Source organism: Mustela nivalis (assembly GCF_964662115.1).
Source record: "Mustela nivalis genome assembly, chromosome: 3".
Lineage (NCBI taxonomy): Eukaryota > Metazoa > Chordata > Mammalia > Carnivora > Mustelidae > Mustela > Mustela nivalis.
This window is the reverse complement of record NC_139022.1, coordinates 133,217,980-133,243,413: the sequence shown is the minus strand read 5'-3', so window position 1 is coordinate 133,243,413 and position 25,434 is coordinate 133,217,980. Positions and strand designations below refer to the sequence as shown.

General features: G+C 41.7%; 1 protein-coding gene across 1 annotated transcript in view; it reads left to right on the top strand.

The window, feature by feature from the left end:
• ITK (IL2 inducible T cell kinase) overlaps positions 1-25,434 on the top strand; it is a 67,656-nt gene that overhangs the window by 38,216 nt on the left and 4,006 nt on the right. Inside the window, exons 8-16 of the mRNA XM_082725027.1 lie at positions 2,813-2,867; positions 12,703-12,785; positions 14,521-14,654; positions 15,047-15,121; positions 17,227-17,398; positions 17,725-17,941; positions 19,099-19,163; positions 19,254-19,372; positions 23,086-23,243. Of these exons, the coding sequence (XP_082581153.1) occupies positions 2,813-2,867; positions 12,703-12,785; positions 14,521-14,654; positions 15,047-15,121; positions 17,227-17,398; positions 17,725-17,941; positions 19,099-19,163; positions 19,254-19,372; positions 23,086-23,243 (1,078 nt within the window). The remainder of the gene's footprint in view (positions 1-2,812; positions 2,868-12,702; positions 12,786-14,520; positions 14,655-15,046; positions 15,122-17,226; positions 17,399-17,724; positions 17,942-19,098; positions 19,164-19,253; positions 19,373-23,085; positions 23,244-25,434) is intronic.

The window sequence follows — 25,434 nt, the reverse complement described above, 5'->3', positions numbered from 1 at the left end:
GTGGAAATATCTGGTAGACCTCCATTTTAACCAAGTTATCCAAGCTCACAACAATAACAGGACAAGACCATCCAGGCCTCCAGATATGACACACTGAGAAGGACACAACATTATTTCTGTGCTATTCCTGCCCAAACATACATAATCTGAGCTTCATTGTGAGGAAATAATAGGGAAATCCATATTCTACAAAATAACTAGTCTGTGCTCTTCAAAAATGTTAATATCATAAAAGACTCAAAAGGCTGAAAAATTGGTCTACATTGAAGGAGCCTAAGGATATGAGTGTTGATTAAAGATACTTGTAATCCTGGATTGGATCTTAAGCCATTAAAAAAAAAAAAATAAGTAGGGGCACCTGGGTGGCTCAGTCGGTTAAGTGCCCAGCTCTTGATTTCAGCTCAGGTCATGATCTCAGAGTTGTGAGATCAAGCCACATGTTGGGCTCCATGCTAGGCATAGAGCCTGCTTAAAATTCTCTCTCTCCCCCTCTCCTTCTGCCCCTTCCCCCCACCTTGCTCTCTCTCTTCCTCCCTCCCCCCCACCCCCAAAAAGTGTCAAAACACATTATTGGGATAATGGATGAAATTTGAATAAAGTCTGAAATCAGATTACAGTATTGCACCAATGTTAAATTTCCTGATTTTGGTAATGATACTGTCTTTATATAAGTATATATTATATTTCTTAGAAATACATTCTGAAGTACTTAGAAGTAAAAGTCTATTCTCAAATGGTTTGGAAAACATATATATGAATTTGTCTATTCAGAGGGAATGGTAAAGCAAACACGTAAAATGTCAGAAATTAGTTCATCTGGGTCAAGTGTATATAGGTGTTCTTTTATAGTATTTTATAACATTTCTATACATTTGAAATTTTTTAAGATGAAAAATGTTCAAGTCCTCACCAAATGTAAGATGCCAGGGTTGAAGAATATTACCTGATGAAGACTTCCATTAACTTATTTGAGCTCTTATTAGTTCAAAGGTGGTCAAGTTATTCTTTGCTGAAATTCTAACAGACTCTGTAATGAAGAGCCATCATTTTCTGAAGAGTCTCTCAATCAGAGAGTAGCTTTGATCAAGTATGTGTGAGTAGCCCCTCCCTCTGCTAACGGCAGAGTCATTGGTTCCAAGAATACTTGAGCACCAATGAAATGTGTAGGAAATAGAATAAAATTCTTTCCTTTTTTTTTTATAGTCAAAGCATTTAGAAAAAAAATAGGCATTTATTTCAAATGATCACTAAGTTGGGAAGTTTTGTTTGCTTTTGCTTTTAATCAGACTCTCGTCATTTATAATAGAGGGGGCAAACTCATAATTCTAGCAGAGTATAAACTACTAGAGAGTAGTGGAGCCTGGGGCAAATAAAAAAAGATATTCCTTCTCCCAAAGGTATTTTAGGTCATAAACAAAAGAAAACAAAACACTGGACCATAGAAGCAAAACTGTCTGTGAGCCCTATTTATTCTATACACTGTTGGTTTGCATTTTTCAGATTATGGGATCACCACTAGAGAATAATATGACTCACAAGCAAACATCCAGACATTTAGAACTGTGTGTGTGTGTGTGTGTGTGTGTGTGTGTGTGTGTATGATACCCAATATGATGATTTTTTTTTTAATCCGTGAACTTAATATTGTCTAGTTTCAAGTGACATCTGTATAAGAACTCAAAAAGGTAACATCTGGGAGCATAATCATGCTTTGGTATATCCACTGATTGGCTTCAGGTCTCCTGCCCTGATTTGGGGGCATAACCTTGGGCAAGTTTCCTCACGAGGCTGGATCTTAGATCCCTTTCCTTTAAAATGAAGCGTCAGACAAGATGAAGGAGGCACCTAACTGGCATTCCCTCCCCGCTCCTGAGCTCAGGGTAGACATCACTCTTAGTGACACACGTACCCACTGAGCTCAGGTGTGCAGCTTTAGACAGCTATGACTAATTGTTCAGAGCATGCACATGAGATGAAGCGTATTTGCCATCCCTCAGCTGGATAAGTTACAAGTACAATGGTACTTTAAGGTATAAAGTACCATTCAGTTGCGTGATGTTCTAAAGCTCAGGCACATCCACTAATTCCCTAATTTGTAGCTGCTTTCTAGTAGCCACGCAAGTTTGATAAGTAATGTTCCTTCCCCACCCAGAACTTCTCTCCTCTGGGGTTTATACTTTCCTGAAACTGATTGTTAATTGATGATCTTTCTATCCCCTCTTATCTAATCAGTAGCCAAGGAAGCCAGGTGGTGGCTCAAGCATTATCAGCAACATTCAAAAACTTCACCTCTAAAAATCCCTCATAGTCTTCTTACCATTTTGTAGGTTTTTTTTTTATCAGACCTCAAAATTGTAAAAACAATATAATTACTTTGCTGAAGATCTTGAAAACCAGTCTAAAAGAGGAAAATCCCACAATTGCCTTACAAGACTAAACTTTCAAATTTGTGCTCAGTTTTTATAGCTGTCCTAGCATCATCCTATTTATAACCACCCACTGACTTACAAAATGGAAAAGGTGAAGGTTTTCTAAAATTTTATTACGGAAAATTTCCAAATGCACAAAAGTAAGGAGAATACATAATGAACCTCCAAATTCAAAAATTATTGATACTTTACCAATTCTGATTCATTTGTTCCCTTCCAATTAGACATTTTATTACCTGGAAATGGTCTGTGCCTTTGTTTTTGAGTTGGAAAGCACTGGCACAGAGAGAAAAGAACCATATCATTTTCTAGCATTATCTTTTACAAGTAAATAATAAAAAAAATTCAACTGTCATTGACATATGACTTTTTCCTGCTTTCAGGTGGTACAATAAGAGTATCAGCCGAGACAAAGCTGAAAAACTTCTTTTGGACACAGTAAGTCTCCTTAACCTATCTTTTGACTTAAGATAAATTGAACTGTGCTCTATTTCCCAGCCACACTGTCGTTTATGCCAGTGCGATAAGCTGACATACTGGGTTACAGTGGTTTTCGTGTCCAGAGGAAATATTCTGGGGATTTTTAGAAACTAGCATATAATAGGATAAGAAACTTGGGGAGCGTCCAAGGTCTTGGCATTGACATGCAACTGTGACAACAGGTAGGGTGGCCTTTCCAGCCACAATGCCTGACCCCAGGGAGTCCTGGGGCTAGCTTGCCTTGCCTGCTTCCCTGGTGAGGTCAGGGGTGAGTGTGACTTAGATACTACTTGGTTGGGTTGTGTGTCCAGAAGAAATACATCCCTTGTTTCAACTTTTTTTTAATGCACCAGTTCTTAAGAACCATGCAGTATAAGTAGTAGGACTGGTCTTGCCCAGCGATGTCAGAATAAAAGGAGAGAGGGACGAGAAAAGAGAAAGCAGGATGCGGTGGGGAAAGTACAGGTCCCAGTTCCTGCTCTCTCACCAACACAGTGGGTGATCTGGGGGATGTTATGTTTCTTCTTCCTGGACCTTAGTTTCTCAATGAGTACAGGACAAGTGTTGGATTAAGTCAGTGATGACAGTTACCCAGTACTCATGCTGTTACCCTTTGCTCCTGATCTTATATGACACCATTGCTCATGGTGTATGGCTTTGGAATCCTTCACAACATGGGGCTCCAGGCAGCTGCCATCATGTGACCGGCACCCAAGGCAAGCCTTCTCTGCCTGGACCAGAAGGCCATTTGTTATTCCAGGACAGCGCCTCTCCAATATCTGTGTTGATGGCTCGCTTTTTTGTGGTCGGTTTTCAATTTCTAATTTGTCACGCACTTATATTTTATAAAAGAAATGAAAATGAACTACTAGAAAAAATAAAGAAGCAAAGACACAAAAAATGCAAGTTCAGTTTTAGATTAGTCTTAGATTTATTAGACATAAAATTACTCTGATTACTATGAAAAAAATTTCTAAATGCCTACTCTCAATTTCTCTTTTTGTGTGGTGGCAGACCAGCAACAGTGTGCCAACTGGCACCCATCCGCAGACCGCACTTTGAGCAGCACTGAAAATTGCATATTTATGGTTCTTTCAGAGAAACCAAATGCATGGAGTTATTGAGAAAAGGTCTTCCACAGAGCAGTCAATGAATTTACCAGCATATGTGACTCGAGCAGTTGTTCTCGGGATTGTTTGCACATTAGAATCCCCTGGGAAACATGTTTTTAAAATACCAATGCCCAAGCCCCACCCCAGATTAATTAAATCAGAATATCTAGTTGGTAGGATCTAGGCATTAGCAATTCAGAGAAAAATCTCTCCAGGTGAGTCTGATATTCAGACGATGCTAATGACCTGTGCCCACCACTAGCCTCACTGGTGACACCAGTACAGTATGTACGAGTTAATGAAAGCATTAGTCTCTCTGTGCCAAAATGTCAACCCTATTCCTGCCATTTCACCATATAACATTTTCCAGTTTGGATCTTAAGGTTTTCCTATCTTTAGGGATTATATTTTATTTTTATTTTTATTAGAGCTTTTATTTATTTATTTAAATAAATTTATTTATTTACTTGCTTAAATAAATAAATAAAATCTCTAATAAAGAGGGAGAGTGAGCAGGAGAGAGAGAGAGAGAACGAGCAGGGGGAGCAGCAGGCAGAGGGAGAGAGAGAAGCAAGCTCCTCACTGAGCAAGGGGACCAATACAGGGCTCCATCCCAGAACCCTGGAACCATGACCTGAGCTGAAGAAAGACGCTTAACGGACTGAGCCACCCAGACACCCTATCTTAAAGAATTTTAAATTAAATTGCTGATCTTTCCTGCACAGAATACAGGTTGGGTGACCAACTCATCTTGGTCAGCCTGGGTCCCAGCTGAGAGTCCTGTGTCCAGGAATCCCTACCCTGCTCAGTCCTGCGCAAACTAGGACAGCTGGTCACCCAACCCAATAGCCACTATTTGCACAGTGGTTAAGGATGAGCCACAAAGAAGGGGACCCAGGACCATGCCAGGGAGGGAATGAAAGGCTGTGATGGGAAGGTGGTGGGGTGATGAATGTTATCAAAGAATAATTTAAAGGCACACAGTTAATTATTATCATGCTATGTACTTTTGTAGAAAGGGAAACTGGTAACAGATTGATTCATCCTATCAAAGGCAAAAATAGAATTTCTAAAAGAGGAAAGGTGGTGGGGAGAAGGAAAACCCACAGTCATACCGGTAGCAACGAACCCCTTAATCTTCTTTGATTAAGTTGTCGATTAGCAAGCAGCTAGCCTAGAGGACAAGGTGAGATGTTCTGCCCTTCGGCAACTTGTTCTCATAAAGACAGGAAGCTCAGTTGTTTATGGACTTCCCAAAGGATTCTATGCTTACCAGGGAGTGAGGCACAAGAGGCCACCCGTGTTCTGGCCGCCGCTGTCTGTGTCTCCGTTAGCGGCCACCTCACCTACGCTGTGTGCACACCATTTCCTTCATTACGATCGCTGGCTATAAACTCGAATACTTTACCATTTTGCTGAGCGCAAGATGAAGCCCTTAGGGGTACTTGAGACAGGATCTTTGGGTCTCAGTAAGCTTTAAACTCTGCTGAGAAACAAGACAAACTAGAGAGTTAGAGGACAATCCAAGGTAAACTATGAGTGTGAGGCAGGCTTTCAGTGACCTTGGAGCTCAGACGAGATTCCAAGGAGTCACATCTCATGGGAGGGGAGAATAATTGAGCTGAGTCATGGATGGATTCTGGTTTCTCCTTGGTTCCACATCAGCTCAGCACTTAAGATCACATCCTGTGATCCCCAGGAGGTCATGCATTAGAATCACCCGGAAACTCTTTAAAATCCAGAATCCGAGTGGGCCCTGCCCCAGAGCTAGAATCGGAATCTCCAGAGTTAGTCCCTGGGCATCTGTATTTTTTTCCAAGTCAAACTTGTGATGCCTGGGCAGCCGGCTCAGCTCTGAGCTCCCCAGCCTGTGTTATTGGATAACACAGTAAAGCCTGACCAATGAGAACTAACTGAGAGGATTGCAGAATTAATTAAAACCTTGAATTATAATGTTTGAGCAAGTGCAGTTGTGTTATTTTCAATCACACGTTGGTTCATGAAGTGTTACCCCTGAAGCACTTGAAACAACCCACATGAATGACAAGTGGAAGAGGTTTTCTGTTTTATAGCAGTACTTTGGAGACACTTAAACACATTTTGCTTGCTGGAGCACTTGAAACATTCCTCCCTGCTCCTATTCCGAATACTTCACCTCCTTGGGTAATATAAGGGCAAGCTTCAGTGCGTCCCTGTATTGTCTACTGCTTGAAACAAAAGCAGAATTGTTTCCTGAGTGTGCTTAGTATCTGTATGACAAGCATAGGACCCTGAAGAGGTGGACTGATATATTTTTATTAACTAGACCTCCTGACATACAGCCCCATCCATAGTGCTCCACTAGGATGTAAAGGCTTTATCTTCCTGCTGCACCTGGAAAACCAAACTGGATTTATGACAAAGCAGTTGCTCAATAAATAGTTATTGAATGAAAGAATACATCAAATGCTTCACAAGGGTTTTTCCATTAACAACATACTTAGGGGTGCCTGGGTAGCTGGGTTAAGCCTCTGTCTTCAGCTCAGGTAATGATCTCAGGGTCCTGGGATCAAGCCCCACATCAGGCTCTCTGCTCAGCAGGGAGCCTGCTTCCTCCTCTCTCTCTACCTGCCTCTATCTCTACTTGTGATCTCTGTCTGTCAAATAAATAAAATCATTAAACAGAACAAAACAAAACAAAAACAACCATGCTTAAAGAGAATCTGGCTGATTGGGAGCATCACTGGAGGATCTTTTTAAAAATACAAATTCCAAACTCCAGCCCTCACCAGGAAGAAGCTCTGGACGTGGCCCCCAGGCAGTTCTCCTGGGACTTACCCCAGTTGGGAACCGCAGAAAGGCATCTCTTATACCATCCAATCAACTTCTCAGATAATACCACCTCTAAGAAGCCTCTCATGCTTTCCCTCTCCCTGGCCATGGAATGTGGTGGCCTGGCCTTGGAACCCTTATGGTGCAATGTCATTATTTCTCCAGTGGTACTGTTCTCACTCTGCCTTGGGTCTCAGGAATTTCTCTTCTGTCTTAACCCATTTAGGTAGAGGGTAAATTCCTTGGGAGCAGGTATTCCATACCTTACAGCCTCACACACAATGGGTGACCTGAATTACAGGCAGTAGCCTAATTCCAAGGCATTGGTTTATCTTATTTCAAAGATGTCATTAAAGATGCGATATTGATTTAATAATGGATTTATTTCAGGAGAAGAAAACAACCAGCTCCAGAATGTGTCAGTGACATTCTCCTAAGTGTAATGCCACACGACAGGCTATGAATTATCAGTCTGGCTTGTGCAGTAACCTACCCTGTGTGTTGAGATTACCTTCTGTAAACTCACCCCTAAATCATATGGGCAGAAAGAAGGCAACAGACTCCTAATAAGTCAACATATCTCAGATAAAGGCAAACAGTAGAATTAATACTTCCAACAGATGGTATAACATAGCATGTGACAATAATAACAATAGCCCTAACAGTCCTTATTCTGGCAGATTCCAGGAAATCTTCTATGCGCTTTAATTCTCCCAACAACTGTACATTTTATAGATGAGGAAACCAAAGTTCATATATTTAATCAGGAAATACCTGGAATTCACAGAATTACAGGCTGGTAAATTAAGAATTCCATTTAAAGAACATTTGTGTTACCGAAGAGTGAACTGAGGCCAAGTTCAGAGTGTGAGTCAGTGGCATGGTTCTGGACAAGAGGGCGGGTACGTGCACACACAAACCCACAGGTGGGCGCGCGCGCGCACACACACACACACACACACACGGTGGTAAGGAAATATATGAGTTAACTTGTATTCTCCCATCCCCATAATTCCCATCAAATATATTTCACCACCTCCATGACATTTTTCCCTATTGTTGCCTCTTTATTTTTCTAGGTAAATTAGTATAAGGTAAACTGAGAACTTGAAAGTGTCCCAAGGGAATGAGGGCCCCCCTTCGGCTGTATTGTACAAGTCAGTGCCCCTTTGCATGGCAGCGATGTGAGCAAATACCCTTTAAGCTCCAGTGTTCTTGGTGGTTGTGACTTCCTCTGAGCGAGTCCCTTACAGGAAGTAGGTGGTAAAGCACATTCTAGATGCCTCGCTTTCCTCAGAACTCTAGACTGCCTCAGCCACAGACCAGAGTTTCCTGTCACCTCACTGAATGTTACTTAGAGCAGCGACGACGGGGAAAGGGCTCTGAACCTCCCATGCTCAGCTGAGCTGACTGCAAACCTCACCTCCCCTTTTTCTCACATCTGTAGATTACTCTTGTTAACAGTTGGACCCCACTCTGATCACAGTTTTATAAAATAATAATAATGGCTTCTTTGGAGGAATTAGAACAACAATAAAACATTCCTAATTAAATAGATGTTTGCACTCCCCTCTTTATAGACACTTGATAAACATCTGCATTTGTTTTATTGTTGTTGTGAGGTTTGTTTTTTTTGTTGGTTTGTTTATTTCTTCCCATTTTAGAATAACTTAGATTTGTAGACAAAACCTTCCTCTGCTAAAGTTTGGTTTCTTCCTGCCTTAAGATTAACCCATCACATTCCACTTAGGCAAGAGAAAAAGCTGCAGTATTTGGCAAAGGGGGAAATCTCTGAAGACAAACTCTGCTACATGTAGCGCAGGGATGACTATCACAAACGTGATGTCGAGGAAAAGAAGCCAGATGTGGATTCACTTTTCACAGTAGCCGCAAGGTGGGAACAGCCCAATGTCTGTCCCTTGATGAACGGATAAACAAAATGTGGTATGGTCATATGATGGAAGGTTATTCAGCCATAAAAAGGAACAAAGTACTGATACACACCACAACTTGGATAAATCTTGTAAACAACATGTCAAGTGAAAGGAGCCCAGTGCAAAAGACCACCTATTATATTATTTCATTTACATGAAATGTCTAGAATAGGCAAATCTATAGAGATAGATAGAAAGCATATTAGTGTGGCAGGGGTGCCAAAAAACAGAGGTATATTTGGGGAGTAATGGAAATGTTCTAAAATTAGATTAAATGGCACAACTCTATCAGTTTACTAAAAATTATTGGATTGTATGTTTGAACTGGGAGCATTTCATAGTATGTAAATTGTGCTTCAAAAGCTATTTTATTTTTTTAAGGATTTTATTTATTTATCTGACATAGAGAGAGAGAAGAGATCACAAGTAGGCAATGAGGCAGGCAGAGAGAGAGAGGGGAGGCAGGCTCCCTGCTGAGCAGAGAGCCCGATGTGGGGCTCGATGCCAGGACCCTGGGACTGTGACCACAGCCGAAGGCAAGGGCTTAACATACTGAGCCATCCAGGGGCCCCTCAAAAGCTATTTTAAAATCAAATGAGCTAGGGACGCCTGGGTGGCTCAGTTGGTTAAGCAGCTGCCTTCGGCTCAGGTCATGATCCCAGCGTCCTGGGATCGAGTCCCATATCGGGCTCCTTGCTCCACAGGGAGCCTGCTTCTCCGTCTGACTCTGCCTTCCACTCTGTCTGCCTGTGCTTGCTCTCACTTGCTCTCTCTGACAAATAAATAAAATCTTAAAATAAAATAAAATAAAATAAAATAAAATAAAATGAGCTAATCTGGGATTTTTGATGTCATATAGATCGCCTTTATTTTAGAAATCAAATAAGCTACCAACCCTAAAGGGGAAAAAATTCAAATGCTTGGAAAATCAAGTTTTGTTTTGTTTTGTTTTAGAAAAAAAAACTTTTTTAAAGATTTTATTTATTTACTTGAGAGACAATGAGTGAGAGAGAGCATGAGAGAGGAGAAGGTCAGAGGGAGAAGCAGACTCCCCAAGGAGCTGGGATCCTGATGTGGGACTCGATCCTGGAAGTCCGGGATCATGACCTGAGCCGAAGGCAGTCGCTCAACCTACTGAGCCACCCAGGTACCTGAAAAATCAAGTTTTTTAAAGGAGGATTTGTAAGCAAATGTTAAAAGGATCTTTAAAATTTCACTGGATAAATGGTTTACATTTATATCTGAGAAACGGAAAATAAGAATCTGTTTAGCACTCATCTGCTCTCACCATGTCCAAGATTCTGCACAGAACACATTGTGGGTAATGTAGGATGCTAACTACAGACTCAGGATCTTATATTCCTCCAGAAAGATTATAATGGATTTTCTTAGATTTAAAAAAGAAATCATGAAATAAAAATGATTAAAATAAATTCTATGTGAACAAAGAATATTAGGACTGTTTTAGGATGTCTTAGAAAAAAGAAATCCAGTAGCTTTCTGCATTTTCCTCAATTCTTGCCCTGTTTTCAGGCAGCAGCCAGAGGAACCCAAATTTACAACCTTAGGATAGGGAGACCACAGCTAAGCAAGAAGGACCTGAAGATTCAGGTCTCAGCTTCAAATTTCTTTTTTCTCCCACAGTTTTAATAGAGATATGGCTGATAAATATGTATGTATATATTTATACATATATACATATATGTATATTTATACATATGTATATATACATATATGTATATATACACATCCACATCTTTATATGTATATATATACACATATATGTGTATATATATACTTATGTATATACATATATACATACATACATACATATGTATATATACATATATGTATACATATATGTATATTTATCCGTATATATGTATATAAATATATAGATATATGTATATTTATCAGTATATATATACATATGTGTGTAATGAGTTTAAGGTGTACAATGTAATAATTTGATATCTATATATAGCAAAATGATTAATATAATAAGTTTCATTAATATCCATGACTACACATAGTTACAGATTGTTTTCTCCTGTGATGAGAATGTTTAAGATCTGTTCTCCTAGCAACTTTCAAATAGAAAGTACAATACTGTTAGCTATTGTCATCAGTCTGGACCTTGCTTTCCAGGTCTTATTTACCTTATAACTGGAGGTTTATACCTTTTGGCCCCCTTCATCCAGTTCCCCCACCTTCCATCCCCACTCTGATTTTCAAAATAGATTCTTGAAATCCCAGAAGAGATAAGAAGAGTTTTGGGAGTTTCACATTTATGTGGTAAATTATAGATTTGACAAGAATGCACAATGATATAAGGGCCAGTTGTCTCCAGCCCTCTCCCCCACCAACTCCCCTGCTCCCAACACACACACCCCTGTAGGTTTAGGGCCAAGTTAGAGGTAGCAGGTTATATTTCTGGATGAGCTTTCTAACTTTTAATGCTATTTTGAGAGTGAGAGACTACTCGTCGGGTCTATTATAAGTAAGAGCTACATGTCCAGTTGAGTCAATGGCAACCAAAGCTGGATGTCTATAAGAATCACATGTTGAGCTTCTAGAAAGTTCAGGAACCAGTGTGCCAGTCCTAGAGATTCTAAGTGTGTAGGTAAGGGGTGAAACATGGTTCACTGTCTGTTGTTGTTTTGGTGTTTGTCTTGTTCTATGTCTCAGTTTCTTCAGATGACAGTGATAATCAACAAAGTGTGGGACACAGGGGTATAGAGAATTAAGCCAGAGCCATAGTCCTCAACTGGGATGATTTTGTCCCCCAAGGAACACTTGGCAGGGTCTGACATCCAGTTGCTAGAGGCCAGGGATGTTGTTAGACATCTTCAAATGCTGGGATTCTAGGAGTCAAACAATTAGCATGGCCATCTGTGTATCTTGCTTTTATTGTGTGTAGACAATCCACTTTGGAGCTTGGGGAAACAACTCACATTGTTCTAAATTGCATGTGCTTTGCTCTGTGTGCTACCAGTATGTGTGGCACACACATGAGCCTCATGTGTTTCGCTGGCCTTCACCTGAGGCCCTCACCATGTTGAAGCTGAGTAGATCATAATAACAGTTTTTGCAAAAATTACCAGCACAGATTTACAGTTGGATAGGAACAGAGCATTAGACACGAAGTACTCCAGACAGAGTTCAGATTTAAAGTTCCCACCAGGAATGAACACATTGGCATATGCATTTGCTTGTACTTTTTCCATCAGCACTGGCAAAACTGTTGAGGGGTGGTGGGGGTGAAGAGTATATTCTTGGAGCCTTCCCTTCTCTCTACTTCCCTCATTAGACGAGGAACTTCACGGTGCCACAGCAAAATCAGCACTCTAGAAAGGAGCTAATACATACTTTCCCATTAAGGAACTGATGAAGCTTCAAGATCAGAAAGCTTTGTGCCCTTGGAGAGAAATGGAGAAGTGGCTTCTAACATGTGTTGAGGGGCGGTATTATGGAACCGTGTAAGGAACATGAGCTTTGCTCACTGGCCACATTCAAGGTTCGAAGCCCAGGTCGGCCAACTGCTAGCTATGGACTATGAGAAAGCCACCTCAGCCCTGTGGCACTCAGTGTCCTCATCAGTAAACTGAGGATATAAAATCTAGATTGCATGTTGTAGTGAGGGATGGGTAACATCTGTACAAGCCTGGTATGTGGGGAGCCCCAAAAGAACAGAGCTCCATTTATCTGTCTTCATTCCCTGCTTACGTCATCACTAGAAGTCTCTGATCCACGATAGGACCCTCAGGAAATACCTGTTCAATGAACAAATGAAATGGTAGCCAGTATTGCTGAAAGTGTGCTCTGTGTGAAGCTGACATATTGTCTTTTGTCCTTTCACAGACAAGCCAGTGGAGCTGGAAGCATGCGGCTGGTTTCCTGGGATCACTAACCCTCTGTATTTTCTAACCATTCTAGGGCAAAGAAGGAGCCTTCATGGTACGAGATTCCAGGACCCCGGGAACATACACCGTGTCTGTTTTCACCAAAGCCATTGTAAGGTATGGTGCCAAGTCAACTCACTAGAAATGGTGTGCTTTCCCTGATCCCTCTGAGAAAGCCGAGGTCAGGGAGGCAAAGGACAGAACTGAAGTCGTTTCGCTAGAAAGTAATAGAACTGGGTCCAGACCCCAGGTTCTCTTCTCAGTTAGCACTCCTGAGTGCAGAGCTCTAAAGAAATAAAGTATTTGAGCTGCAGATGATGAGTTTATAATATAACCCACAGCTAACAGAGAAGATACTTTCAGACAGAAGTGAGAAGATCGGCGTATTAGTTCTGGCTTGGCTAATAAAGCTCCCTACCATTTACTGAGTCCTTACCATGTGCCAGAATGTTATTGTTTCTGATCCTAACAAGTTCCGAAGGCAGGCATTACTATGATCCTTCCATAATAGGAAAGAACAAGGCTCAAAGAGCAGATGGCAACTCACGTGGCCAGGCCAGCATCATGCTCCAGCCAGCTGACTCAAGACCCTACTTGTCTCCCCTCTCTGTACCTCAGTTTCCTGCTTGGTAAAACAAATATCCAAGAGCCTCTCCAGGTCTCAAATTCTCTTCTAATTAAAAAATAAGTAAGAAAAAAGAAGTTTGTCAATGTGTAAGGTCCAGTAAGAATTAAGAGAAAAGAGAAAAAAATGAGGCATCCCTTCTTGGAGAAGGAGGGCATAAGCAAGACTTGGAGCAAGAGCAGGGCCCAGTGGAAAAGAAGGTTGCTGCCCAGGGATGGAAAAGCAGACAATGCACGTCACAGAGGGGCTGTGCCTCTGCCATGGCTGTGGACAATGGGGACAGTGACCTGCAGCTCCATGAGATAGGATGGAGAAGGAATGAGAAAGAAAGTCTATGCTGAGGGTGTCCAAGACCATGTCCAGGTTCAGTGATCCACTGCAAAGACTCACGGGATTCAGTATATAGTCAGTCATACTCAAGGCTAAGATTTATTATAGCAGAAGAAGACAAAACAAAAGCAGCAAAGGGAGAAGACACATGGGGCAAAATCCAGAAGGAGGCAAACATGAGCTTCCAAGAGTCCTCTCCCTGCGGAGTCACACAGGACATGCTTTATGCCTCCTGCAACAAGCTTTGACAAGGGTAAAATGGGGTCTACCAGGGAAATTCATGAGAGACTCAGAGCTCAAGGTTTTCAATGGGGACTGGTCACCTAGGCACCTTCTGCCTAGCACATAGCAAAATTCCATTATCCCAGAAGCAAAGCAGGCATGGAACATAAACCACAGCAATTTAGGAACAGCCATCCTTATCAGTTAGACAGTGGTAAGAGCCCTTCCTGAATCCCAGTTCTCAGGTGCCAGCCACGGGGCAACCTTGCAAGCAGGCCTTTCTAAAGAGAGCATTCAGAGCTGTTCAGTTAACTCTTTGCTCTGTAAAGTCACATAAGTGCTAAGGGTCCAGAATATTCCCTCTCGTCTGCTCCACACAGCAGAGGAGGCAAGCATGTAGCGCACACGAGAACGTTCCCCACTTCATGGCTATAGAGGAAGCATCACAAGCCCATCATGGCACTGACTCTAATTGGGACTAGATGCAGCCTCCGAGTCCTTCTTACCCCAGCACCCAGGGCCACCCTGTCAAGACGGACACACAAGTTAAAATACACCTGCCATCCTTCTGAGAGGGTAAAAAATAAATTTAATAGGGGTCTGATACTGGTAGACATGTTTGTGTCTAAATATTGCTTATTAATAACCACTGCATTTATGTTTCTTCTGTTTCAGTGAGAACAACCCCTGTATAAAGCACTATCACATCAAAGAAACAAATGACAACCCCAAGCGTTACTATGTGGCTGAGAAGTATGTGTTTGACTCCATCCCTCTCCTCATCAATTATCACCAGCATAATGGAGGAGGTGAGTGCTAAAGGATGAGGCCGGGGGGATCCCTCGCAGGGGAACTTGGAGAAAAAAATGACAAACACCCCACCAGGTTTCTTCATCTCAGACAAGCTGACCATAAATAAAAACCAAATCTCCAAATAAAAAAGGATGCCAAATATTTGATCATACTATGTATTTTCCATTATCAAATTCTGTTGTTAGACTCATGGGATTTTGCCACCTGCCCAGCTGTATTTATCCCTCTTGTCGGACAGGATGTAGTGTCAGTGACTAGGCTTTGGGATTTGTTTTCCAGAATAAAAATAGCTTTTGCATTAGATTATATTTTTGCTGGTGATTTAACTTGAACAGCTGCTACAGCCAAGCTCTAACTACTACTGCCCTTCACATTTTACTCAACCCAGGTCTGGTCACCAGACTCCGGTACCCAGTTTGTTCCTGGAGACAGAAAGCACCGGTCACAGCAGGACTTAGATACGGTGAGCCATGCATTCCGTGATGTTAAGTATTTGCACTAACTCACATCCCTAAAGATCAAATTCTGAATGGACTTTCCACATACATAATTCTTCCCCAGACTTAAAATAACCATTACAACAGGTACACTGTATATCCGGAGATGGTCTGCACAAAGGAATATTTATAAAGTGTGTAAGAGAGATGTCTATATGAGCACACTTACCGAGGTCAAATCAATGTCCATTGGTTCTTACTGAAGAGTTCATCAATGAAGTGTTTACTGAGCACCTACTTCGTACAGAGCACTCTATCTACTAAATGCTATTAGGAAAAAATATTAGATAACGATGCTTTAGGACCGTTATTACCACCACCCATCTTCTAGAACTTCTGTATCATCTAGTTTGCTCGGCATGGTCCATTGCAAGGGCTGAAAGTTAGAAGCGTTCAGAAGTGTTTGTCTGCATAACATGGTGTTAATTTTTTTTCCAATGCCTTTAGGCAAAGCTTGCATCTCCAGTGCCATAAGCCTTCTTATTCCCTCTTATCCTTTGGAACTGCTTCTCCCATTTTTTTTATTATCTACTTGGCGCCTAAAGGCATTTAAGTTTGCATCCTCTGGTCTTAACTGTTGTGGTCGAGGAGAAGGCTCGAGTAATTTTCATTTTGGGTCTCCTAGATGGGTGGTTCTCAGACTCCAGTGTACATCTAAGTCATCTGGGATGCTTATTAGTAATGCTGGCTCCTGGGGCGCCTGGGTGGACCAGTGGGTTAAAGCCTCTGCCTTTGGCTCAGGACATGATCCCAGCATCCTGGGATTGAGCCCCACATCGGGCTCTCTGCTCAGCGGGGAGCTGCTTCCCCTCCCTCTCTGCCTGCCTCTCTGCTTACTTGTGCTCTCTGTCTGTCAAATAAATAAATAAAATCTTAAAAAAATAATAATAATGTTGGCGCCTAGGGGCACCTAGGTGGTGCCCTCAGTTAAGCGTCCGACTCTTGGTTTTGTTTCAGGTTGTGATTTCAGGATCGTGAGATCAAACCCCACATCACGCTCTATGCTCAGTGCAGAGTCGGCCTAAGTTTCTCCCTTACCCCTTCCCCTTCTAAAAATAAATAAGTAAATCTCAAAAAAAAAAAAAAGAATGTTGGCTCCTGGACAGTACCTAACACTTATCAAAACACAATCCCTGATCATGAAATCCTCAAGTTTGCATTTTAAACAAATGCTCTAGTTGATTTTGACACAGGTGATTAGACATTCAGACTTTGAGAAACACTGCTATGGGCTCTCCATCACTAACTAGCACCATATCTGGTACATAGCGGGAACTCAGCACTATTTTCTGTTGAATCTGCCTCAAAGAGGTAGAAATTGAGCTGTTTATAGTATTAGGCCAAGTGCCAGGAAAGGGTAATGTCTCTGTAGCCTCGTTATGAAAATACGGTAATTCTAATAACTGTAGATTCTTAATGTATCCATGTTGGATGGAATCTCAGAGATTATTTTATGAACCCACTCATTTTGTCAATGTAAAAATTGAGAATTGGATTCCTTTTATTCATTTACCGAACATTTTTTGAGAGCCTACCATGTGCCAGATTGTGCTAAGTGGTACCTCTGTATGAGACCCCTTGGGATGCTTATTCCCAACCCCTGCTATGGCAGAACAGAGTGCTGTGGATGCACTTGGTGGATAAATGAATGAATGAATAAGTGAATGAATGAATGAATGATGGGCTCAAATGAAATCGCTCTATGTGAAAAATGGCAATAAAACATTTTTAATCAGGTATAGAAAATAGTTGAGATATTATAAGAACTCTTTCATTTATTCTCTTTGATACCTTGATTAATGTCACTTTCCTTCCTCCTTTCATGTAATCTCCCCCCACAGACATTTTTCATGGTTTTAAGTGCATATCCTACGTTATGATTTGGGCGACAAAGATAATAATTTTACCTATCTATGATAGTTCTATGTGTAAAGCTTACACTATTTGCCATCTTTGGGTAATATTAACAATAAGGTAACATGCTACCTAGGGCTACAGATAGTCTCCTTGTAGCCCTATACCTCATATCTACTGCTTGCCATTCCTGGAAAAACCTCTCTCTCTTTTCCAGGGAAATGGGTGATCCATCCCTCCGAGCTCACTTTTGTGCAGGAGATTGGCAGTGGGCAGTTTGGGTTGGTGCATCTTGGCTACTGGCTCAACAAGGACAAGGTGGCCATCAAAACCATTCAAGAAGGGGCTATGTCTGAAGAGGACTTCATAGAGGAGGCTGAAGTCATGATGTGAGTGGCCAAAACGAGCGTATGCAAAGATGTCTTGGGGAGGATATTTGATGCCATGTCATGCCACCTTGTGGCTCAAATCTCCCAATGGTTTCCAGTGGCATGGAAAATAAAATCAAAATCCTCACCGTGGCCTAGAAGGCCCGTCATGGTCTTGCCCTTCCCCCCACTTACCAGTCTCGTCCCCCAGCCACACTGGCCTCCATTCACCGTCACCCATGCCATCTGACTCTTCACCATCCCTCAGGTTGTTTTTGTTTGGGGGAGGGAATGCATTTTGGGGAGACTGAGTTTAGACCATCTCACCCCTGACCTTTTTCCTTCAGGAAACTCTCTCACCCCAAACTGGTCCAGCTGTATGGGGTGTGCCTAGAGCAGGCCCCCATCTGCCTGGTGTTTGAGTTCATGGAGCATGGCTGCCTGTCAGATTACCTGCGCAGCCAGCGGGGTCTCTTTGCTGCAGAAACCCTGCTGGGCATGTGCCTGGACGTGTGCGAGGGCATGGCGTACCTGGAGGAGGCGTGTGTTATCCACAGAGACCTGGTAAGGGGATGCAGGGCCAACATCTGTAGGTCTGGGATGGAGGGCTATGTCCCACAGAAATGTGCGCTACCCAGACTGGGAATACACTGATAAATAACAGGTCACAGACCACCTCCCCTCCACTCTCCACTTCTTCCTTCTTCCACCCACTAGGCGATGTCCTAGTAGGACTTAGATCTGGGTTCCAATCCCAGCCTTTTTTCTGACTTGTACCCTCTGAGTCTGAGTTTACATTTTTCCAAAATGAGGCTTATAGCTTCTACTTAACCTCCCTGGGCCTCGGCTTCCTCTTAATAAAGTGACGGAAATGGACAAGTACAGTTTTTTCTCAAACTGTTACCCAAGAACCTACCACAATCACATTGGGGTGATGCTAAAACCATCCTCAGAATCTCCAGAGGTCAGGGCTCAGGATATCCATTTTAACATACCCCCTTGGGATTTGTAGATACATTGCAACTGTGAGAAAAAAGTGGGGTCTTTTCTCACTAAGGGTTCTTCCAGTGCAGTTCTGTGATACTAAGTCAGGACTAGTACTCTTCCTATTGAGGAACAGTTTTAAAAGAATTAGTAACCTCAAAACATTCTTATTTTAGTCAAATGGGTGACAGTTTCTTCGTATCATCCCTAATGTTAACACTGCCTATTTCATCAGGTTGTGTTAGAGCACATCATTGGTTAGACAGCACCAGATTTCTCTTCTAACTAGGATCTCAAAAATGAAGCTACAAGACCAAACTTACTCATCTTAATAAAGGATCTTACAGGGGTGCCTGGGTGGCTCAGTGGGTTAAGCCTCTGCCTTCGGCTCAGGTCATGATCCCAGGGTCCAGGGATCGAGCCCCGCATCGGGCTCTCTGCTCAGCGGGGAACCTGCTTCCTCCTCTCTCTCTCTCTCTCTCTGCCTGCCTCTCTGCCTACTTGTGATCTCTGTCAAGTAAGTAAATAAAATCTATTTAAAATAAAATAAAATAAAGGATCTTACACATTTAACTTTTTAGCTCACTTCTGGGCACTGGTGAAGCTTAATTAACATCTGTAAAGCCCTTGTAAGGCAGCACATAGAAAAACAAAAGCCTGAGATTATAGGAGATTCCTTGCATTGATTATCCACCAACAGTTTTCCTTTTCCTTTTGTTTGCCTGTCCCTACTCCAGGCTGCCAGAAATTGCCTCGTGGGAGAAAACCAAGTCATCAAGGTGTCTGACTTTGGGATGACAAGGTAATATGGACGTGTGGCGCCAGGAATGTCTCAGGAATGGAACACGGGCCCCCAGAACATTCAGACACATTCTTTCTCCACTCTACCCAGGTTCGTCCTTGATGATCAATACACCAGTTCCACAGGCACCAAGTTCCCAGTGAAGTGGGCATCCCCGGAAGTCTTCTCCTTCAGTCGCTATAGTAGCAAGTCGGATGTGTGGTCATTTGGTGAGTGTCATCCTGGCCCCACACCCACATGATAGAGGACTGCCAGCCACCTGTCTTTTTCCATCTGTCTTATTTGTCAAACCTAGGCAGCTATCCCTGCCCAGGACAGGGTGGTGAGGGCATCCCACTGATAGTCTGTGTGTGGTAACTGCTCTGAAAAGTTTGAAGAGGCCCTCATTATTGCATTTGTTCTTGGAGATCTTTCAAGTGGGGGTTAAAATGAGGATGGAGACAGATTCAGGTGACAGCTTCTGTAAGATCAAAAGCTGGAGGAGTCAGGAGATTAGAATATGAGTTCCTCAAGGACCAGGAGCATATTTTGTTCAACACTTAACCCTCAATAAATATTTTACTCATTTATTCAGCAGCAATTTATTGAGCACCTACTATAAGCCAGGGCTAATCTAGGTGCTTACAATGCAGTGATGCGTAGGATAAGAAAGATTCCTATTCTCTTGGAGGCAAATTTTAGGGGAAGACAGACAACAATCATATAAACAAACTAATAGGTAGGTACATGAGACAAAGTCACATAGTGGTAAGTAAGTGCTATGAATAAAATAAAACAGTAATGGGATAGAAAATGACTGGGATGGAAGGTCTGTTTTAAATAGCATAGTCTGGTCTCTCCAAGGAGGTGACCATTGAGCATAGATCTGAATGATGAGAGAGTCATCCTCACTTGAAGATTCAGGGAATGGTGTCCCTGACCAAAAAACCCAGCAAGTATAAAAATTTGGTGTGTCCAAAGAAAAGAAGGATACTACTGTCTTAGTGAGAGACAATGAAGTTGGCAGCCCATGATAAGGAATTAGACTTTCTGATAAGCACAAATGGGCATGAATGAAAGGCAGAGTAATTGATGCTGGTGTGGCAGAAAGAAAGCTGGATTTGTCATATCCTCCTAAGCCACAGTTTGTTTGTCCAACATACTGGACAAACTCTTTGATTTGGATTATAAGAAGGGTTATACTTTGGAAAGGAATGAGTTGGAGTTTGATTTTTGCCAAGTGTATTGACTTAAGAGTAGAAGCCAGGGGAAAGCTAATTAAATCTCTTCAGAGAACTAGTTATGAAGTTTTCCCCCAGTATTTTAGAGTAGCCAACTTCCGACAACAAAGTGGTTGGGAGAAGAAGAGGAGAAGTGAGTTGGGGGGCAGTCAGAGGGGGAGACAAACCATGAGAGACTATGGACTCTGAGAAACAAACTGAGGGTTTTGGAGGGTAGTGGGGTGGGGGGGCTGGATGAGCCAGGTGGTGGGTATTAAGGAAGGCACGTATTGCATGCAGCATTGGGTGTGGTGCATAAACAATGAATACTGGAACACTGAAAAGAAATAAAATGAAGAAAAATCTCTAGTTCTTCTGAACCCTATTTGACAGACCCAGCTAAGATTTTGTTATTCAAATTTAAGTTAAAGAATGGACTTGGAAGAAATAAAACTGCACCAGAGCAATCTCAGAAGGTTACAAGTACGGGTCAGAATGGCTAAGATCAACAAATCAGGAAACAACAGGTGTTGGAGAAGATGCAGAGAAAAGGGAACACTCCTACACTGTTGATTGGAGTGCAAGCTGGTGCAGCCACTCTGGAAAACAGTATGGAGGTTCCTCAAAAAGTTGAAAATAGAGCTACCCTATGACCCAGCAACTGCACTCCTGGGTATTGACCCTGAAGATACAAATGTAGTGATCCAAAGGGGCACGTGCACCCGAATGTTTATAATGGCAATGTCCACCAACAGCCAAACTATGTAAAGAGCCTAGATGTCCATCAACAGAAGAATAGATAAAAAAGATGTGACATATATACATATATACACATATATATGTATATATATACATATATATGCAATGGAATATTGTGCAGCCATCAAAAAATGAAATCTTGCCATTTGCAAAGATATGGATAGAACTAGAGGCTATTATTCTAAAGAAAATAAGTCAATCAGAGAAAGACAATCATTATATGATCTCACTGATAATGTGGAATTTAAGAAACAAGACAGAGGATCATATGGAGAAAGGAGGGAAAAATGAAACAAGACGAAACCAGAGAGGGAGACAAACCATAAGAGACTCCTAATCTCAGGAAACAAACTGAGGGTTGCTGGAGGGGGGTTGGTGAGAGGGTTGGGGTGGCTGGTTGATGGACCTTGGGGAGGGTATGTGCTATGGTGAGGCTGTGAATTGTGTAGGACTGAGGAATCACAGACCTGTACCCCTGAAACAAATAATACATTACATGTTAAGAAAAAAAAGATTTTAAAAAAGAGAGACCAAAGTGGGAGTGGGGTGGGGGGAGAAAGGTATGGCCGATGGGTGGCCATCTCTATGGGTGATGTAGCTGGTCACAGTGCACCAAGCCCACTGTCCCATGGCCACTTTGTCACATTCACCTGCTTACTCTGCATGAAGCTTACTCTGCCACAGGTTTTCAGCCTGGGAATTTTTGTGTTGCATTATAAAATTAGAGGGTTGAGCTGTAGTCCATCACTGCCTAGGATGTGCCCCCTGAAGTGTCCGAAAATGAGACTGACCAATGGAAGCAGGGTAGAGAGGGCGAGATAACAGCAGGGGCAAGCCTGAGAAACAGAAACCCTGATGATGAGAGCTTGATGCCTGCCTCTAAGACGTTGAGCTTTGTCATGCATTTTAAGGTTTTTGCCCTAATCAACTGTGCTATTTCAAGCAAGGCAAGTAAGCTTTCTGCACCTCACTCAGTTTCCAATCAATGCATTACAAGCTTTGCATGAAAGCAATTGTTTTCAAAAGAGCTTTGAAGAGCAGGCTTCAATTTTCCAAAGAAATCTCACTAGAAATTCTGGCAACTTGGGGAGCTCAACAGTCTTATTTACAGATAGATTCCAAATTCCCAAAACTCCAGAGGCACCTCTGAGAATCCCTTAGAAATCCTAGTCTGAGGGGTAGGCCAAGGCCCGGGAGCTGCCATTTGAACAAACTTCTGAGGTTTGTTCAGTTGCTTTGGGAATTATACTTTGGAAATATCCGAAATATGCTTTGAAAACCACTGAAATAGGTGATCGGCAAGCTCTCTTCCCACACTAACATCCTATACATACATTAGTACATAATAAAATTGGGTGTGACATTTCTGCTAAAGATAGAAGAGGAAGGGGATTAAATCACAGGTCAAAAATAGACAACACAGAGACATGTTCTGCTCTGTCTACACAGTATTTTTAAAAATCAAATTGAATTTCTATTTCTAAACTCTCAATTTTTGAGTTCTTTTAAAAAAAAATCAGAAAATGTAGCAATCCCAAACCCTCATCCCATGTGCCCTATGGTGGCTGGAGCTAAATCACAGCTGTTCTCTGAAAACAGAACTAGACTCCCGGTTCTCCGCAGTCCTCCCTAATCTCCATTACGGCACATCTCATCCATTCCATCCATTTACATGATGTGTAGACATTTGAGTTCATATCCCCTGCAACTTTTAGTAGTAGCATTTGAGTTAGATATATAAAAGGGCTGAGCTTGAAATTTCCCCACCCCTAGGAAGACTGGGAAATCTCTGTTCTTAAGAAGTGTTCCAGGCTTAAGAAGCCTCAGATAGTTTTATATCCTCTTTCCTGAAGGTAAGGACTTGAATCTGAATGGCAAGGAATCTGCCTTTTTTGATGTAGGCTTATTTGTCTGCTAGTTGTGAACTTCATCATTCACTGTGCTGGACTCACCATTTCTTGTAGGTGTGCTGATGTGGGAAGTCTTCAGTGAAGGCAAAATCCCGTATGAAAACCGAAGCAACTCAGAAGTGGTAGAAGACATCACTACTGGATTTCGCTTGTACAAGCCCCGGCTGGCCTCTGCGAATATCTACCAGATTATGAATCATTGCTGGAAAGAGGTCAGTAAAGGAAGTGGTTTCCCCCTACACTGTAATCTACAACTTTAAGGTCTGTCCCCTTCCCTAGAGAAAGAAACCCTCTTAGAGAATGAGGAAGTAGATATACTGAAGTAGATTAGCAAGAAAGTGCCGTTGAGTGTCTGCTAACGAAAGAGGTTGCCCATCCCTAAAAGAGCTGGCAACAACCTTAAATATTATTTGATCTGTAATAGAATGTCACAAGCCATCAACACACTGTTAGAGAGGAAGAGAGGGTAAGATACCAGTATAATATCATACAGAAGTTTCACTGCCCTAAAATCCACTGTGTTTCACCTATTTACAATTCCATCATTGTCCCCAAAATCCTGACTGGAACATCACAAAACCATTAAGTGTATGTGAAGGTAGTGCTAGAAGTTGATGAGCCGAAGTTCACTTGTGCTGTTGAAAATATTAAAAAAACTTAATTCAAATTCATTTTATTTGTTCAACAATTCAGAATGAGAAGCCAATTATTCTGCACCCTCCCCAGTGTTCCAGTTATCCCATGCTTGGGGGGCAGGCTGTAGCTTCAGCCACATCAGCAGAAGTGTTGATGTCCTTTGGTGAATTAGAAAATTTTGAAGTTCAACCACAACTGAAAGTTGCTGAATAGGGCACCTGGGTGGCTCAGTTGGTTGAGCAACTGCCTTCAGCTTGGTCATGATCCTGGAGTCCCAGGATCCAGTCCCAGCTCCACAGGGAGTCTGCTTCTCTCTCTCTGACCTTCTCCTGGCTTATGCTCTCTCTCACAGTCTCTCTTTCAAATAAATTTTTTAAAAATCTTTTTAAAAAAAGAAAGTTGCTGAATAGAGAATAAACACAAATTCAGATTTTTGAAGGGGAACAAGGTGGAATGGAAAAAGTATAGGGTACTTAGGCTTTGTCTCTGCTTTAGCATTTCTTAAACATTAATTTCGGACAATTCTCTGAACCTCCTTTTTCTTACTGATAAGAGAATGAAATAATGATTGCTCTAGAAGTTCATAGAGCCCACGTACTCAGACACAAACAAACAAACAATGAAGCTATAAAGAAGGGCACAAAAAAATCCAGTCCACTTCACAAGCCCACATACTATGATAATTAGGAAAGCTGAATTTACTTAGCCCTTTTTCCTTTTTTAAACTTTTTTTATTTTTAAGTTAATAGGCTTTATTGTTTAGAACTCTTAGATATACAGAAAAATGACCAAATAGTGCAGAGAGTTCCCATATACCCTCTTTCCCTATTAATAATATTTTACATTAGTGTGGTACTTTATTACAATTAATCAACCACTATGATATGTTATTTTTAACGAAAGACTATGGTTTACATTAAGGTTCACTCTTTGTACTGTACAGTTCTGTGAGTTTTGACAAATACATAATATTGTGTATATACATTACAGTATCATACGGAATAGTTTTGTTGCCCCACTATTCACTGAGCCTCACCTATTTACGTTTCCCTCCTTCTCCTAAAACCCTGACAACTATTGATCTTCTTTTTTTTCTTAAGATTTTATTTACTTATTTGACAGAGAAAGGGAGAGATCACAAGTAGGCAGAGCAGCAAGCAGAGAGAGGGGAGAAGCAGGCTCCCTGCTGAGCAGAGAGCCCGATGCGGGGCTCAATTCCAGAACCCTGAGATCATGACCCAAGCTGAAGGCAGAGGCTTAACCCACTGAGCCACCCAGGTGCCCCGCAACTATTGATCTTCTTAGTGTTCAAGTTTTCCCTTTCTTAGAGTGTCATATCGTTAGAATCTTATGGTATGTAGCGTTTTCAGATTGGCTTCTTTCATTTAGCACTATGCATTTAATAATGCATTTAAGATTCTTCCATGTCCTTTCATGGCTCCATAGCTCATTTCTTTTTACCACTGAATAATATTCCATTGTATGGCTGTACCACAGTTTGGCTATCCCTTCACCTACTGAAGGACATCTTGATCACTTCCAGTTTATGGCAATTGTAAATAAAACTCCTATAAATATCTGTGTGGAGGTTTTTGTATGAACATAAATTCTCAGCTCGACTAGGAGTGTGATTGCTGGATCATATGATAGCACTACATTAGCTTTGTAAAAAACCACCAGACTCTTCTGAAGAGGGCTGTACCATTTTGCATTCCCACCAGCAATGAGAGTTCCTGTTGCTCCATATCCTCACGAGCATTTGATGTT